The sequence below is a fragment of the Tachysurus fulvidraco genome, chromosome 2 (assembly GCF_022655615.1).
Source record: "Tachysurus fulvidraco isolate hzauxx_2018 chromosome 2, HZAU_PFXX_2.0, whole genome shotgun sequence".
NCBI classification, from domain to species: domain Eukaryota; kingdom Metazoa; phylum Chordata; class Actinopteri; order Siluriformes; family Bagridae; genus Tachysurus; species Tachysurus fulvidraco.
In genome coordinates, this window is record NC_062519.1 from 34101130 (window position 1) to 34119739 (window position 18610).

The following is an 18610-nucleotide window of genomic DNA, read 5'->3' on the forward strand; positions in this document are numbered from 1 at the left end:
CCAGTGCTTTTGGCCAAATGATATTTTAAATCAGGCTATACAGGCTATATTTCACAGCAAGCTCTACAGATGTCTCCCAGATGAGGATGAGTTACTCTTTGAGTCTGGGTCTTCTCAAGTTCTCAAGGTTTCTTCCTAATAACATCCCAGGAAGTTTTTCCTCACCACTGTCACCTCTGGTTTGCTTATATATATATATGTATATGTATATATGTATATGATATAAACATAGATATAGATGTTATGCAACCTACTCTTGTGACGATCATGCAATTAACAGATCAAATTAGCTTAATATCTACCTTTGTTGCACAAGACTAAGCTAAATAAATAGATAAAAGAGTAAAAACCCACTATCCCATCTCACTGAAAGCTATACCAACATGCAGACATCGCTTATACCAGTAAATGGACAATACTATTATCGATTTTTTTTTAGGAATCAGGTTTTACTGCAATTTAATTAAATAGAATGTAGGACCTTGTATTTTTAGTGTTTGGACTGAATGATGACCTCCAGCTGGTACATGAAAACATGGTACAATTAAAAGTGGAATTAAAAAAATAATATAAGCACTCGGGGGAATTTTAATCAATTTTAGTAAGAACAATTTATGTGAGTGTATAAATCAAATAAATGTGGAATAAGGACCTGAACTTATGTGGCATGTTTTGGGATTTCAAAATATATTTGCTCTACTTTGACATGATAGAGAACAAGTTAAGGATAAGTCAGAACTGACCAAATGAGACCTTAGAGTCTGAACTGACCTTGGAGTTGGAACCATATTGGGAATGTGTAAACCTTCTTTGTGTTTTCATAACCTCCAATTCCACTTTCACTTGACTGAATATTTACAGCTTGACAAAAACCAATAAATCCTTCAAATTTGTAATATCATCCCAGTCTTTATTATACTTCACTTTGTTCTTCTGTTCTATGTACAATCAAGTAATAGAAGCTTTCCCTTTTAATTTTGTTTTTAAACAAAACAGCTTTGGTAATCTAGAACCATCGGCTGAAGTGCAGCCACACCTAATTTTTATTATGTTGTCAAATGTAATGTGATGGTGATCAGATCTTTGAACAGGTAAAATAACAGAATAGGGTTCAACACAGTGCACACGTACCGAATTTGCCACAAAGGAAGCGGATGCGATAGTTGTGGCAGATCCCTCGCTGCTGTTTTTTATTGAGACACACCAGGCCATAGTTCTTGTCAAATTTGTAGAACACGTCACCAGTCATGTTTGCAGGGACACTATCGACAGTTTCAGCCTGAGGAAAAAAAAAATTGGAAAGATTTTTAAAAAAAAATAAAATGAGAACCTGCTTTTTTAACACTTTGGAAATGGTGAATGTAAAGACTGACAGACAGACAGACAGACAGACAGACAGACAGACAAATATATAAAGCCTTGTAAGAAGTATTTGGGTCCCTGATAAATCTTTTTGCAATCTTTTAATGCAACTGAATTACAAATGTTTCTAAATTTTCTTAGAGTTTCATCCTGTGTGCTATTTTATTAAACAAAACTTAAAGTCAAAATCTTGAACTTATAAAAAATGGAACTGCTTTATGACAAATAAACAAATGATAAGTTGCTTAGAAATATTCAACCCCCTCAGTTTTTGCTAGAGCCACATTATGCTCTTGTAACAGCTTTAAGTATTTTGGGATATGTATGTTCCAGCTTCCCACACAGTGTTAGAGTGATTTTGGCTCATTCTTCTTGGTAGATGTGCTCTAGGTTGTTTAAGTTGGTTGGGTAATGCTTGTAGACTGCAATTTTCAAATAGTGCCTCAGATTCTTAATTTATATAGTCAATATACTTTTTTACCATTCAACATGTATATAAGAGCTTTATTTCAAAAATAGATATAGTGAAATGTTTGACTGTTGTTTATTGCGAATTAATTTGACAGGATTTTCATGTAACAAGATTTTTAGAAAAAGCAGGCGCTCCATGGAAAGAGCAGGAGGGCAGCAGGCTGGGAAAAAGACAAGAACCTTTTTCTGAGAAAATAAAATACATTAAAAAAGCTTTTTCTTGTATGCTGATGTGATTGCTGAATTGCTGAGCTTATTTTATAGCTGTTGTTGAATGTTCAGGATTTTCTTTTTACTCGCCTGATGGAGAAATTCATGGATACAAAATAATTCATGACATTCTTCCTGGAAATGTGTCAAATATACAGGTTTGTTTGATAAAGCAAAAAATATGTGACAAGGATTTATTTTCAGGGAGTTTATCCCAAAAGCTTAAATTACAAACTGATTTTATCACTTGCATTAAACTGTACACATAAAGTCTGTGGAAACTGATACTATGTACGGTGATATAAAAAGCGTTGAAATTCATAGGCATAGCTGTGGTGAATCAAGGGGATTGCGATGCTGACAAAATTGAGGTTCAGTGTGTGTGTATGAATCTACCTCAATATCCAAGGGGTTGCTGCACAGACGTTCAGGGAAAGCCTTACGAAGTTCGGAAAGCTTCTCCCAATCTCCTGAGCCTCTCTCATCGTCACGATCAAACCACTCTGTCCACTCAGCCTCTGCAAACCAAACATACACCCACACTGAGTGAGTAAAGCCAACACCTAGACAAGGTAAAGCCCCTGGACTGGCTGAAAGGACAAGTTTTGTATACATATTAGTCTCATTTAAATCTGCCACTCTTCCCTGACGCACAGCATAATTAAAGCATGTTGTGTGAATTTTACAGCCAAAGTGGCCACAGCCAGCAAGAATTCTGGCTCTAAGCTCAAGCACTCAAATAAAAAACAGCCACACAAGCAGCTGCTCAATCAGAAGATAAGCTCCTTTACTTTTCTCAGATCAGAGCAATAGTCTATTTTTCATGGTGAGGGAGACACTTGATTATGGTTAAGGGTTGTTTGACCGAACAGAACAACACAACACTCCAGAATATAACAATCAGTTCACACTTGTGATTTTGTATGAAGCTAATTCCTGGTTGAAGAATTACTATGTAGATGCAAGCCTGAAATTATAAATGTACTCAGTTCGCCAGTCAAAACAGAGACAGTAAATGTTGTTGTTGTTCTTTCAGCTACTCGGGGTCAGCACAGGGGATCATTTGGTCTGCATATTTTTTGATTTAGCACAGATCTTAAGCTGGATGCCCTTACTGACATGATCCTCCCTTTTTATCTGGGCTTGGGACCAGCACTGAGAGTGAACTCTTCAGAGGCTGTTAGCTCCCTGTCCAGGAATCAAACCCGGGTAACGGCAATGAGAGCGTGTGATCCTGCCGCTGGACCACCAGGAGGCGAGAACAATAAATGTAAAATATATAAAGGGTTCACCCTTTTCTAACCTAATGAATGCTTCTAATTTCTTAAATGTCCTTTCCTTGATTTCCTTCCTCACATCCTCTGAGAATGCATGCAAGAGAAAGAAACAAGGACAGGAGAAATCAAAATGAACATGTTTACCAAGTGAGACATCCTTGCTCACTGAAGCATGACTCTAAAGTGCATTTAGGGAATTCACTTACTGACGTTTCCCAGCTGTATTAACTGTATAACAAATCTGTGTACAACAGTGATTAGACACTAAATTATACTTAATTACAACATTATTGCACATTTACATCACACACTTGACAAAAATATTGCTGTGTTAGCCAAAACGAGATTCGATTAATCACCTGACTTCTCTGTATTTAAAGCAATGCATACAAATTGACTTTAATGCAAGCTTAATATTTGTTCCCAATGTTTATTTAATTAAGTTGATTAATTTTCTATCGTATGGCAGCTACCAACCTCAGAGGGTGAAGTGGTAACATGTGCTTCTTCCAAGACATACGAAGCAAGCCAGCATCTTTTCAAAACACTGCCCTGTGTTGCATCGACACAAACCTTTTTCTGGCATTTTGTCAAAACACAGACGTGCTCTAATGGTCCGCATTATAACTACTGCTTTGTAAAAAGAACATACATCCATCCTCCCGATCATTTTCTGTACCACTTATCTTGCAAAGGTTTTGTGACAAAGCTGGAGCCTTTCCCAGGAGATTCAGGAACAAGGCACAGGGCATCCTGAATTAAATGCCAGTCAGCCTAGCATGCAACTCTTTGGACTGGGGGAGGAATTTGGTGTATCCTGGTGAGAACATTTAAACTTCACCTACACACACAGGGTAGACGTGGCAATCGAAAAAAACCCAGCCCCAAAGGTGCAAGGAAAATGTGCTAACCACTAAGCCACAGTGTCCCTTTGATTCATAAACAGATTATATAAATTAATATAAATAAAACCAAAGGCCCTTATTTCAAAACAAACAGAGCAGGAGAAGTTAGCAAGCTGTCAGGATGTAAGATTTAGAAAATCATTGGAGATTTGTTTATGATCCAAATTGGTAGGTAAGGCTCATCTACCACAGCTGTGGTGACATAAACTATGACAAGCTGATGACAGCCACTTAATGGAAGCCAGTTGGGAACAAACTATCTTCACAGTTGAAGACTCAATGGCATATTGTTGTTGATTCATCTAATAGATTGGAGATTTTTTTATTATTATTATTATTATTATTATTATTATTATTATTATTATTATTATTATTATTATTATTATTATCATTATTACATTTTTTAATTTTTTTTAATTTTTCAATCCTCTGCTGGAATGTGTGAATTGTTTTATCTTGGAACATTTTAGATGACAAACTTACTTCACTTGGTAATATAGACACCGTTTTAAAAAAGGGCAGGCGGAGTCTGTTTTCAATTAGAAAGCTGGGAGACGTCATTATGTTTAAGTTACAGTCTGGTCTTGAAATTTAAATATCAAGAAGGATATTTTTTTCTTGTTTTGCAAAATTGTTCAAAAAGCAGGTAAACAGAAAGAAGGCAAATCAGCCGGAATTGCTGAACAGGTAAAGATCCAGGGTGTCATGTTAGACCCCTTACCGTCTCCTTTACTCTTTAATATAATTCCTTCAGGATGCCAATAATTACGAAGCATGCCTGCTGTGCCATTAAAATGACACAATAATTAATATTTTTTCTGTTTTATCTACACATTTATATGTTTTCTGAGGCAAGCTTGAGAAAAAGGAGAGTAAGCAGGATTACTGAATTTTGGCCTGTTTTTGTTTAATTAATTATGATGTTCTCTGTGCAGTCCATTGAAATATTCAGACCATTGTTTAAGATTTTGGCGATTCCTATTGTAAATTATATTGGCTTTAGTCAGACCTATATAGATGGGTACAAATGTTTAAAACAAAAACAGCACTACTTTAATCTATCCATATGAATAAATAAATTAGCATAATCTGATGTGTATGATGCCTATAGTTGGGTACAACTGTTTATTTCTGGTTGAAACATCACAAATCTACACCCTGATGATGCTAGTCGTCCATGGCCAGAGGTTAAAGAAACAATAATTGCACTTGCTCTCTGGGTGGAAAGGATAGCGTTCATTGCTCAACTGGGAAGTTAAAACTCTTCCGAGCGATAGAGCTGCTCTTTACAGATCCATGAGCAGTAGTCTGAAAGAATGGTGATGACTAGCTTCACACTATCTCTGTGGAAGTACACTGGCCTTTCTGATTCCCGAATCGTTGCTATTTCACAGTGAGGGAGACTCGGCTATGAATAAATTGGAGGAAATTCTTGGATTTGACCACAGTTTTTCACAGTGATTCACCGCTATAACTAAATTTAAAGAATGCTGTCTATTAGCTCTGAAGTAAAGTAGTTGAAAAGGAAGTGAGACTTGAATTAAAAAGCAAAGGTATGGGATACAGGTGAAAAGGGAATAGAGTAGATTATTCTCACCCTGCACCCACTGACTGACAGTGGTGACAACAAAGTGTTCGCCATAACCCAAGTGAAATGAACTGGAGCTCCGAGCCTCTGATGATGCCTTGGTTCCTGTATTGCAGAACCACACACAAACCCAGACACACACACACACCAGAAACAATGTAAGCAAACTTATACACAAATGTCATCAGAATATTTTTTTTTTCTGAGTGAATTCAGGAAGAGCTTCACCTTGATAAACGGCGTGATCCTCCACCACTGAAGATATATCCCCTTTTACAGTAATAAAACTCCACGGGTGCCTGGAGACACAGTGACCGATAAGGAACCATGGGGACAAGAGAAAATAGCAGATGAGCAAAAACTGATACCGAACATTAAGGTATACAGGTCAAAGAACAAGAATATAGTGAGAAAGAAAGAGAAACAGACATAGAAAGAATTATAGTCAGAGAGTTACATAATTTAGAGAAAGACAGGCACATAAAATGTTAAACCCAATGATGTGATTTGTATGATTAAAGCAGAGATTTATAATGGCTAACAATTAAAAAAAACATGGCTGTATGGATGAAACGTGAAAGGGCAAATGATGCTTTAAAAATGTCTCTCACCAAATTGTTCAAAATGTTTAAATGTAAGTTTGAGTAGTGTAAGACTGTGTCACAAACTAACATAAAAATCAGAATATCAACTTGTGGAGTGTGAGACACAAGCACTTTTCACACTGCACTTAACTTCAGGTTATCATGGTTCTAAACCCTACTTTTAACCCCAGGTTTAGAAAATTTCACACTTGTAATTTAGGAGCATGGTTAGCGTGGCCTTTTACACATGGTTATGAAACACAGCTCTTATGCAGAGTTAGCAGAACTTTTGTGGCGTTAACCCTACATTGCATTGCCAAACATGTATAATGTGAAACAGGGGATGTTGGAATGCTACAGCTAGATGCTTAACAAATTCTTGTGTAAGCTTTTACTATAGAAATCCAAACTCTGTCGAGGCAGAAAATTAATGACCAATCAGATAAGAGAATTCAACACTTCTGAAGTATAAAGAAATGTATTAAATAGTAGAAATGAGACATATCTCTCTCTCTTAGAGAGCACTACAATGATAATGATAAAGTGAAATAAAGTGTCTTGGCCAAATAAAGCATTTCTGGTCAGGATGGGTAATAACAGCGGGAGATTTTCCCATCTTCCCCCTGGTGTGAATGTTCCATCTGAGGGAGAGAGAGAGAGAGAGAGAGAGAGAGAGAGAGAGAGAGAGAGAGAGAGAGAGAGAGAGAGAGAGAGAGAGAGAGAGAGAGAGAGAGAGGAAAAAGTGCTGGACTAGCTGACACACTGCAATTTTGTTGACTGACAGGTGCCTCTGGTTGAACAAGAGCAGATCATGTATGTAAAATCTAATCAACCAAAACCGACCATGTGACATTACATTGCACCAAGCCCTTATTTTCACTGACTGATTTTTTTTTTTTACATAAATGAATTGTCTTCTGGCTTGCTAATAAACTTCAAAAATTCTCCCCATCTCCATTCATTCCATTCATTCTTTGAAGAAAGTCATCAAGGCACCAGGAAAATATGGAAATTGGTTTCTTGGAGTGGTATAGCAGTAAGAGTAAGAGCAATATTTCTTTGGCTACGGCAGGATTATTGCATATGCATTGCATGAAATGGTCCCTGGCACACTGCCAATCTTTAAGATGTCTTGGTGATGGTGTGTGTCCAAGCGTGTGGCTTTAGAAAAAAAAAAAAAAAAGATGGAAGCCCCTATCTATTATTTCTTATTCCCCTCTTCTTGACTTCCTTCAAGGTGTAAATATTTAACTGTCGGTGGAAATATATGGAAGAACTTTAAGCACTAGCCAGAGCAGCGTGTTAGTTTCTTCCCTGAGAGACTGTTTCAGGGGTGATGTTTGATTTAGTTCCTGAGACAAGCTCAGAGACACACTTATATTACTGATTCAACAATTGCGAGACTGCATTCATATAAATAGCCGCTCCTGTGCATTCGGATTGTAAGAGGATGTTGATTTATATGGGAATATATGTCTACTTTTTAGAAGATATGATACTGATACTTTTCTGATTCAACAAGGATACGTTTAAAGAATCCAAATATTCAATAGGATTTAATGTAATCATTCTGTGTTATACAATGGTGGTGTGGGGTGAAGCCTCCTTTTCCGACGTCTAACAGATTCAGAGGCCACACCTCCTTCACTACTTCATTACTGGATGATACTGTAGAAGAAGATCAAGATAGAAACTCACAGTGCATTACTACAGGTCTAAATTAGGTCTTGTGATTCCTCAGAGGTGCAGAGGAGGTCTGAGATTGGAGCAAAAAACCATCTGCTCCCGTTTATTAAATCTGGGCTCTGATTCGGCCTGGGATTCACACACTGACTCTGCGCTGCATAGAATTTATTGAGAACCGACAGGCAGCTGCTAGGAGACTTGGACGTTGACTGTCTTGCCTGAGCCTAATCATGGCATTTGTAATTAGTAGAGAAAATGGGGAGTTCGCAGATCAGAGACAGATACAGGCAATGTGCTGCCTGAATGAGGAGCATCTAGTTAAGTGGGTTATTTGGGCCAAATGCTAACATTGTCCATGTTTACAAAAATGACAGAAATTTTACACAAAAAATAAATACTAAACTAGTAATGACAATGAAAACAGAAAACATGCATGGGCTTGCTTGCTTGTAAAAGAAGTTTTAACCTCAGTTACATACAGTTACAATTTGTTATTTCAGCTCAGTTATTGTTTTGCATATATATATATATATATATATATATATATATATATATATATATATATATATATATATATATATATATATTCGTTTAATATTCAGTGAATGAAGAAAGGCAATATACTATAATTCCAATTATGTCCAGTTCAGTTCACTAAATGTAAGAAAACATCCATGTGGAAGGTTAATATTTATGCACACTGTATTTAATGGGTCCTAATCGTGTGTAATTCTTCCACAGCAGTTAAACATCACTGCTTAGAGTGACGTGTTTATGTAGTGGAGGTAATTGAGATGTACAGCAAAAGCTTGATTGGGTGTCAGTTTAGTATTTCAGCCTGTAGCCCTGCTGTAAGTGTCCCTGCTTTAGTCTCTTTTAAAATTCAAACTGTGTACTACTGAGATTAATGTTTACAAGCAGTGAATGAAAACACAGATATGAATGCTCCACATGGAGCAGCTCTCAGTGTAAAGTGAAAGTGTCACAGAGCAGTTAAGACTTGGCTGGTATAAAATGGGTTTCATCTGCCAACACCAGGTAACTGGTTTATGTCTTTTAGTAATAGTTGTTCTGAATGTTATTGGGAATGTATTATCTCTTCTATTCTTCAAAACTGATGCTTCATAACTGGCGAGTCTCTCCTGCCTGCATGAGAATAAAAGCTGCTATCTCACAAAATACAGACTGAGCAACATGATAATATTGTTAATACTAATACTAATATTGTTTTACTGTGTCACAGTATGATTTTCTTTGAGATCCTAGATACTGTGATTATTTTTAAAAGTTATAAACAAACTGACTGGAAACTGGGGTATCCAGAGAAGCCGTCTGAAGCATTGGGAGAATATGACCGCAGAGCTCCAAGACAAATATGCTAAAATCTAAACACTGATCAGTCATAACATCTATATCACTGACAGGTGAAGTGAACAATGTACTACCTAAACATTGTTGTATTGTTGTAAGTACACCCTTTCATGGGAATGTTATTCCCTAATGGCAGTGGTCTCATTCCGCAGGATAATGCACCGTGCCACATTAAAAAAATGTACAAATATGATTTAAGGAACATGATATTGGAAGCCTCAAAATTCCTCAGAGCTCTATTCGATCAAGCATCTGTGGGATATACTGGACAAACAAATCTGATCCATAGAGGCCTCACCTTGCAACTTACAGGATTTAAAGGATCAGCTGCTAATGTTTTGATGTCAGCTACCACAACCCATCTTCAGAGGTCTTGTAGAGTCCATGTCTTGATGGGTTTGAGCTATTTTAGTGGCAATACAGTGACATTGTATAATGTTAGGCAGGTGGTTTTAATGTTAAGGCTTATCTTGCTGGCTGTTTATTAGCAAACCTATATACAATGATACACACCACGTATCATTGAGATGTCTTTAAGAATCATGATATGATATATTTTGTCCTCCAGCCCCAACCAGAATACCTAAATTCAATACTGAGCCAGCCTGGACTCACAGATGGCACAACTGTCTAAGGGTTTGGTCTGTTGTTGGGAGGTCAGACATTCTTATCCCCAATGACACCATAACTATCTGTAGTTAGGAGCCAGTTTTGCCAACATTCTGTCAGCTCGATATTGAAAAAAAATGTAGGTTTGGTTAGTGTGCCTCGAGCCATTACTTCTGCCTCATGATAAGAATGATGATAACCATTACTATTACCACAACAAGGGAGAGACACGTGATTTTTCACATTTTAAAGAAAACACACAGAAGCTTTAAAATTTCAGCACAGCCAACTATTTTGAATGTTCACATTTTAGTTTGTCAAACATTAAGGATGTTTAAGACATCACAAAAGTGCTAGTTCTTACTACTATATTCTATGCTAATTAGCCAAGTTCTGCATAATAAGTATCACAGTCACAGTGCAAAAGCAAAACAGTTTTCACTTTTGGCTTAATTAGCTTTCTGCAGTCACATTTAATTTTAACTTATAATTGCAGTGAATTAATCAGCACTACTTTGTCTCACAGTAGTAAGGGTAGATCTATATTAAATGATTCTCAACTATTCAATAATACAGTTATACTGTATTTCACCCTGCTTTCTTTTCTTTTTTTTTTACTTAAAAATGCAAGAATAAATACTGTGCCAAAACTTTACAAAGTCTACATTATCATGTCAAAGACTGAGAATCACCAGTCTTGGAAGGGCCTGAAATATTTTAGCAATAAAAATGCTTAGACAAGATTTTGCACTTTAGCTACTGGCAATAAAGTGACATGCAGTAAATCATTTTATTGGAAACCATACACTGAATCTAGAACAGCATAATCACCATTGATCTCTGAGTAGGAAGGATAGCCTTCTTCTCTCCCCAGTAGATCAGAGATACGCTAGCCAATTGCAGTTGTCTGTTAGCATGTACTGAATATACTGTATACAGGGCAGACAGTGCTCTCCTCTAAGTATGTTCAGCAGTCCCATGCCAGGTGGTTTCATGTGTCTTGAATTAAGAACTTATCTTGTATATTGAATTATAGATGTCATACGCTAAGCAATTAAAATAAAATGGGTTTGATTTACACTGCTCATAAAAATCTTTTGCTTTTAGAACTTTTTTTTTTTTTGCTTTTAGTTTATTTTAATAAATTTGTCCTTGTCCACTTTGAACTAGCCCTAAAAAAAATTTCACTTAAGGGGTCTCTAGTGACACTTAAGTTCTCAAACGCTACAAAAATTTGTTTAGGAAGTATTAAGAACCCTTAACTGTAACAACAACCACTTAATGAACCTGTGAAAACTGCTTTTTTTTTAAAGAATGTACATTTTATGTCTTGTATATAGCTGACATATACTTGTTCCACAGCCTTAAAAGAAGCTTTAAAAATATTTGCTCTAAATAAAAAAATGTCTGACTCCAAATGACACGGTCCTTAATAAAGCACTAATGGGCATGAAACATGTCAGATTAAGTGTACACTCTGACGTTTAATGAGATTTAGCCATTTTTTAAGGAGAATTTTACACTCTCTGAGACTCAGCAAGACTTATAAACTTGTACCTGAATCCAAGGCGATGAAAATGGCGGCTGCCCAACTTGGTCAGAGTTTTCCTAGCAGAGTCCTCGAGGTTGTTCGAGCCCTCATCGTTCACCATCATGGCCAAGATATGACCATCCTCCACTGCCTCCACATACTGGGCCAGGCGCCTGCTTTCGTCTTTGCTCCGGTAAGTATCAAACCTGCAAAGTAGGTCACAGAAAAATACATTATCTAACCATGAAAGTTTCTGGAAGCCAAACAAACATTCCATTCAAGTTGGACTAAGTTACAGTTTTGAACCAAAGTACAGCCAAAGGCCAGGCTATTCTTCTGTGATGAGAAAAAAACTGATTACAGGCCAATCATGCAGGGCTGGAAGGAGAGTTTTGTTTTGACAATTGAGCTAAAGTTTCTGTTCCCTGGTTTAATGCCAGCCAGTCAATAAATCAGTATATTGCTAATATAATGAACCACAAGCTGTTAAATGGCCAGATGATAGCTTAGGAAAAGGAAATGCAGATCATAGAAGAAGCAAAGTCAGAGAAAACAGATATAGAAGACACTGAGAGGGACAGAAATGAGAGTTATTCATGATGTGGTCACTGAAACGGAGACACAGTTATATAAAGATGAACAGATAGACAGAGTTATATTTAAGAAAAAGAGAGATGAACAGTGGATTATACATGATATAAAGAGAGATGGATAATGATGTGTATCCAGAGAGATGATATATCCAGTGAGAGAAAGAGAGAGAATTATCCAATTATTTAGGCATTTTCAATCAGCAAAATTAGGAACAGCTGCATGTATAATAACACATACTGTAAGCTCCACCTCCTCCAGCTTTAACAAAGTACAGCAAGAATACTGACCTATCATTGCGTAGAACTTCTCCTGTTGTGGGCTTGATGACATGGACAATAATGCCTCGGTTGCCCCAGCTCCTCTCAAAATGATAGCTGTTTTCATTTCCTTCTCCAGAATGCAGCGTTTTGTTAAGGAACGTCCACGACAGCTTCTTCTCAGCGTGAATCTCCAGCGTCCCTCCTGTTCCTACACCAACATACTTTCTCCCAAAATAACTGTGCTCATCACTGGTGTCGTCAGATCTGTTACGAAAAACACAGCAAATAAGCAGACAACACAGGTCACTATTTTCAGTGGATCTACGACTAATCTGCTGTCCTATAACAGTCACTTCCTCTGATGGATTGAATAGATGTAGGCTGCAAAACTGCAAAGCAACAAATGGTTTAGTTAGCAATCGTATTGTTACTGAGTGCTGTTATATGTTTACCTGCTAAAATGGACATTAGGTTTTGGTGAAAACAGCCATTATAATTTTATTCCAGAGATATCAGGCACTCTATTGTTTGACACAACTAAACTTACTTCTATGTGAGAGAAATGAACAAGCAGTTTGATACCAATCTATGTGTTGACTGTTGTTCTAGCTTCAAGGTGGCTGCTAATGTAGGTCTGACATCCATTTTTAAACATAGAAATCACCAACCAAATAAGCAAACATTTTATGAGGTCATTTATATACACTATATGCACAGTGTTAAACTAGAGATTACAAGCTCTATATGCTGTAACTACAGTACATTCACCATGAAGCTCCAGAGATAAATTTAAAAAGCAAACATGTCTTTTGCTGATTACATTTAAATTTTGTTTAAACCTTATTACAGAAAGCAATATCACATCTAATGCCTGCATATTATAATAAAGTGTCTTATTTAGATAGTGTTACTCTGGTATTACCTGCCATAGAGTGAGATGGTGAGGTTTCCTTTATATGGACACTCAGGACTGCCGATATGCAGCTCACCATTGTTCCCAATGAGGATATGTTTGGCACGAAGTACGATGGGCTGGTTAGTGTCAGCGATCACAAGCTTTCCTACAGAGGACATAGAACACTTCCGTGACATGATCTCAAACCCAAAACATCTGTGATCGTTCCTTTTAAGGTCCCTGAGCTGCAGCATCAACCCAAACATGATCTTTACTCATAGGATAGACGTGAATGGATTTCTCGTTCAATTGAAACAGATGATCCTTTCAGTTACACAGACTTAAATCCCCTGTGTCAAATTTCATGATGGTTGAAGGAAGGCAGAAGGGGAAAATACTGTACCTCCATAGAGGATCTCTATAGACTGGACAGTGGCTGAGGAAGTAAGAAGCAGTTTACGGCCGAAGCCGATGGTGACGCGGTGAGATTCACTAAAGCCAGGAGTCCAGGGCTGCAACCCGGGCATCTGTTCTGGACAAACTGCAGAGTAGACAAACACATACAAATGGAGAGTGGACTAAATGACTTCATTAACCAGACACAAATTACAAAAAGCGTAATGTACGTTATCTTGTATAAGTATCCCAACCCATGGAACTGTTCAATATTTTGTATTGTTACAACCTACATTTAAACAAGATTAAATTAAGATTATGATTATGTATGAATCATTTGATTCATACAAAAAGTCCATCCTTTTAAGAAGTCTGTAGTATATTTATACCCTTGGGTCGAGGCACAACATTGTGTATACTGTATACTGTATCCGGACATCAATAATATTTTAACTGATGTAATGAATTATAAGTAATAAATTATTTGGTCAATAAAAAAGGAAATTTATCCCTTTTATCATGTAAGCAAGCATTTAAGCTATTTTCATTCATACATTCATTTTCTACCGCTTATCCGAACTTCTCGGGTCACGGGGAGCCTGTGCCTATCTCAGGCTTCATCGGGCATCAAGGCAAGTTACACCCTGGACGGAGTGCCAACCCATCGCAGGGCACACACACACACTCTCATTCACTCACACACTCACACACTATGGACAATTTTCCAGAGATGCCAATCAACCTACCATGCATGTCTTTGGACCGGGGGAGGAAACCGGAGTACCTGGAGGAAACCCCAGAGGCACGGGGAGAACATGCAAACTCCACACACACAAGGCAGAGGCGGGAATCGAACCCCCAACCCTGTAGGTGTGAGGCGAACGTACTAACCACTAAGTCACCGCGCCCCATTAAGCTATTTTGAGTTTGTTTATTTTTGATGTATTTATTGTTTATTAATTCTGCCTTGTTTATTTATGTTTTATTGAAAATATAAAATGGCTAGGATTATGCTTATAGACTATACATAAGTTTTTACTCAAGCCACAAAAAAAAAAAAGGATTTTTTTCTCAGAAGAAAAGAAATCCCAATCTTCAGTTCACATGAAATGCTATCCTGAATTTGCGTCATAAACACCCAACAATTTATTCGATATCATTATATTCAATATCAGGCATTATTTAGCTGTGTTATCTTAAAATCACAAGAATAATAAAGGCAGTAAGAACAGCAAGACAGGAGCTGTTAAAGAAATGCCTGTTCAATTTATTCTACCTGAAAATCCCCTCATCATTATGCAATACCTCTCCCAGAAACAATGCTACCTGACAAGAACATACATCCAACCAAGCAGGATAAGAAAGTTTTAAAAATCATCAACATTTTTCTACATTTAATCATTGTACTGTCATGCATTTCATGTATTTTTCTGAATTTTCTTGTAAAATACAACGTTATAATGGTCCTTTTAATTGGAAAATTCATTCATTCATTCATTCATTCATTCATTCATTCATTCATTCATTCAGTCGTTTGTTCATTCATTCATTCAACCAATTAATTCATTCCACAGTAACTTTCAATTCAGTAACTTTAGTTTTATCATGACACAAGTCCATTGCTAGGCATTGTGCGTATTTTTTCATATAAAATATGAGAGATAATCTTGTGACATTACCATGTTTATACACATACTGTTTCCCCATGAAACCTCTGAATAGTAAGGCCAATCTTTATTTTGACATGGCAACTCTAAAACCTTCCACTTTTTCCCCTCTGATGAAGTCCTGACCTCTGTTGGCAGTGTGATTTGGGTTGTTGTCTCCCAATTAGACTGGATGCATTTCTCTGTAAATTGGCAGAGAGAATGTTTCGGTAGACTTCTGAATTCATTCTGCTGCTACCATCGATAAAGATTAATGAACCCGTTCCAGAAGCAGCCGTGCAAGCCCAAGCCATGACACCACCATCTCCACGCTTGACTGATGAGCTTGTATTTTTCAGATCATGAGCAGATCCTTTCGATCTCCACATTTTCATGATACCTATCAATCACTTTAGTAGAGGTTAATCCTGATTCTTGGCTCATCTCTGTATTTTCTATGAATTCCAGTCTGGATCGTTACTGTTGATGAATGGATTGCAGCTTGTGGTAGAGCCTCTATATTTCTGCTCCCAAAGTCTTTTTCTGTTTTGAATTGTGTTACATTTACCCCTGCCCAGAGGAGGTTGTTAGTGGTGTTATCACTTGTTAAATATTGAGTTTTTCTTCACAGCTCTCACAATGTTTCTGTCACCAACAGCTGTTGTCTTCCATGGCTGACCTGTTTGATGTCTGGTTCTTAGTACTGCATCTGGTTTAGTTTTCAGCATTGTTGTACTGGCTATATCCAATGCTTGTGCAATGTCTCTGACCTATTTTCCCCTCTTTTCCCAGCTTCATGGTGAGATGGCTTGCTTTTTTTTCCCAAATAGACAGCTCTCTGGATTTCATGCTTATTCTTTTCAACAACAAATGTGGTCTTGACAGGTGAAACTTCGGGCTCAAAGCAACATATTCACAGATATACCTGTCAGTAACATGTTCCTACTGTATATGTTTTTGATCACTTAAAAAATGTGATTAAAACAAAGGTTGTCAAAGTTGATGAACACTTCTAGATGGGTCGAATAATAAAAGCTGACTTACTGTCTTATATCCATGGTTTGATCTCAAGCCAAAATGCCTTTATGGATACCCTGAATTGGCTATACTATTTTCACTCAACTTATTCAAAAGCAACCCACTCACTATAAACCTCCATCAAACTCTGTGAGATGTTATTCTTTATGGACTGATGTTCTGTGGGAAGGACATCTTTCTTAAAAGCAGACACGAGCACTGCTGTGATTACAGCAAACCAGACAGAATCATCCTGCTTCTATATCTTTAAAAAATCCATTTATGCATTTGGTCAATTACATGAAACCTTAGCATCTTTCTCACATGCATAAAAGTAACCATGAAAAAAAAAGAAACAAAGGCATTTTGATGCATTCAATTTCTCTACTATTCAATAAAAAAAGATGAAGAATCATTTCTGCATGGCGGAGGAAAAATGGTCGTAATTACTGCGAGCGAGCAAATGTTCCAGTGCTGAGTTCTGTTTGCAATTACAATAAAGTGGCTGAAAGAAAGGAAATAGTATGTTTATATCTCTATAAATATGAAAAGCGTGAGTTTGACCTTGAACGTCCATAAAAAAACTGGACCACAAGGTAACAAGTGGATAAATGATGAGCTTATTCAAAATTCCTTTCTCTGTTGCTCTTTCATGGCAATTTGGTCATTTCGGAAGCTTCTGTATATTACGTAGTTAATGCATAGTTGCGTAAAAAGTTCTAGTACTCAGCGGAAATACTGAACTCTAGCAGATTTCTCAGCAGATAATTAAGACAAATGCTCAGACTTGCATGTTTTAGGGAGCTAACAAAGTTAGCCCACAGAGACTAATTAAACTCTGTAAAGCTGTGAATGGTTCGTTGGAATTACTGGACTTTTTCCATTACTGTAAAAATTTGTTTTTTCAGCCGGATTAGTTTTAAAATGGGCAAGAGGTTTGGAATCACAAATGGCTGCTTTCACTGGAAGACTCTTCTATTTACCATCCAATATTTAAACTATAAAACACTCTGGGGGTGTACTGTTATTGGAGAATTATCAACATCAGGATTCATTCTAGAATTTTGTGCCTGGGATTCAATGATGGGAGAATGACACCCCGAGGTGTTTTAGTCCTCATATTCCACAGCAAATTGCAAACACTGACATTTATTATTTAGTAAAAAATATTTCAGATGTCTTGATGACTCCTATGCTGGAAAACTACAGCTTTATCACTGACTGGTACAAAGAGCTGAGACTGGAGACTCCTTCCAAAAATGAAATGTCTCGTCACAGAAAATATCAAAATAACACCAAAAACACGTTACTTGTTTTTTAATCCTTTTATGTAGAATATCCATTATTCACACAAATCCGTGTGTAAGCTGCTACTATTGCCAAATTAGAACAAGTAATTGAATATAAAACTGGGATTTTAGCCAGAACTTCTATCACAGCTGTTGTTACAGATATACTGTATATACCAAACAGTAATCCTCCTGAATCACTGAATCCTTTTTTGTGTCCTGCATTATGTGTGTTCTCATTTTAACTTAAAATAGGTGTCCCTACATATGTTTAAGTACTTTTCCTAACAAATTCCAGGTCCTTCTTGTATCAAGGATTATCTATACAATAATCATGTTTTACTTTACACACAGGTTAATTTTTGCATTCACAAACCTTTTTTTTTTTACTTTTTTACTTTATACTTTTTATATTTTTTAATTGACTTATTGACTTAACTAACTTTTCTCCATATTTCAACATTATAATTATTTTGTGCAAATTCATAACATTATATGCCAGTTAAGCACAGTTCCCTTCCCTTGGTTGTAAAAAATAAATTCAAGGAGAGAATACTTAAGGCACATAAGGTCTTGGCACAAATACGGGGCATTGTTTTTAATCCTGCCATGCTCTGGCACACGATAGACTAAAAAAAAATATAGAAGTAGTTGAACACAAATGTACACAACTAAAGTAGCATATGGCAGTAATGGTATGATTCAGAGACAGAAAGAGAGAGAGAGACAGAGAGAGAGAGAGAGAGAGAGAGAGAGACAGAGAGAGAAAAACTTAGAAAGAAACAGGGGACGTACCAGCCTGCATAATGGGCAGAAAAGCTCCGAGTAGTACAAGACAGATCTTCATTTTTCACGCTGTCAGTGGAGTTTGGCCAGACGAAGTTTCAAGGCACCTGCAGAAAGAGACATCAATAAATCA

The 18610-nt window shown here is 36.9% G+C and overlaps 1 protein-coding gene across 2 annotated transcripts in view; it reads right to left on the bottom strand.

Moving 5' to 3' along the window:
- Positions 1-18610, bottom strand: part of LOC113652809 (cell migration-inducing and hyaluronan-binding protein) — a 125780-nt gene that overhangs the window by 51797 nt on the left and 55373 nt on the right. For both annotated transcript variants that reach the window (XM_027162082.2, XM_047810303.1), the window contains exons 2-10: positions 18487-18584; positions 13747-13884; positions 13371-13509; positions 12476-12712; positions 11621-11800; positions 6042-6112; positions 5823-5918; positions 2440-2561; positions 1132-1279 (exon numbers count right to left, since the gene is read on the bottom strand). In XM_027162082.2, coding sequence (XP_027017883.1) covers positions 1132-1279; positions 2440-2561; positions 5823-5918; positions 6042-6112; positions 11621-11800; positions 12476-12712; positions 13371-13509; positions 13747-13884; positions 18487-18538 — 1183 coding nt within the window. In that variant the 5' untranslated portion in view covers positions 18539-18584. The remainder of the gene's footprint in view (positions 1-1131; positions 1280-2439; positions 2562-5822; positions 5919-6041; positions 6113-11620; positions 11801-12475; positions 12713-13370; positions 13510-13746; positions 13885-18486; positions 18585-18610) is intronic.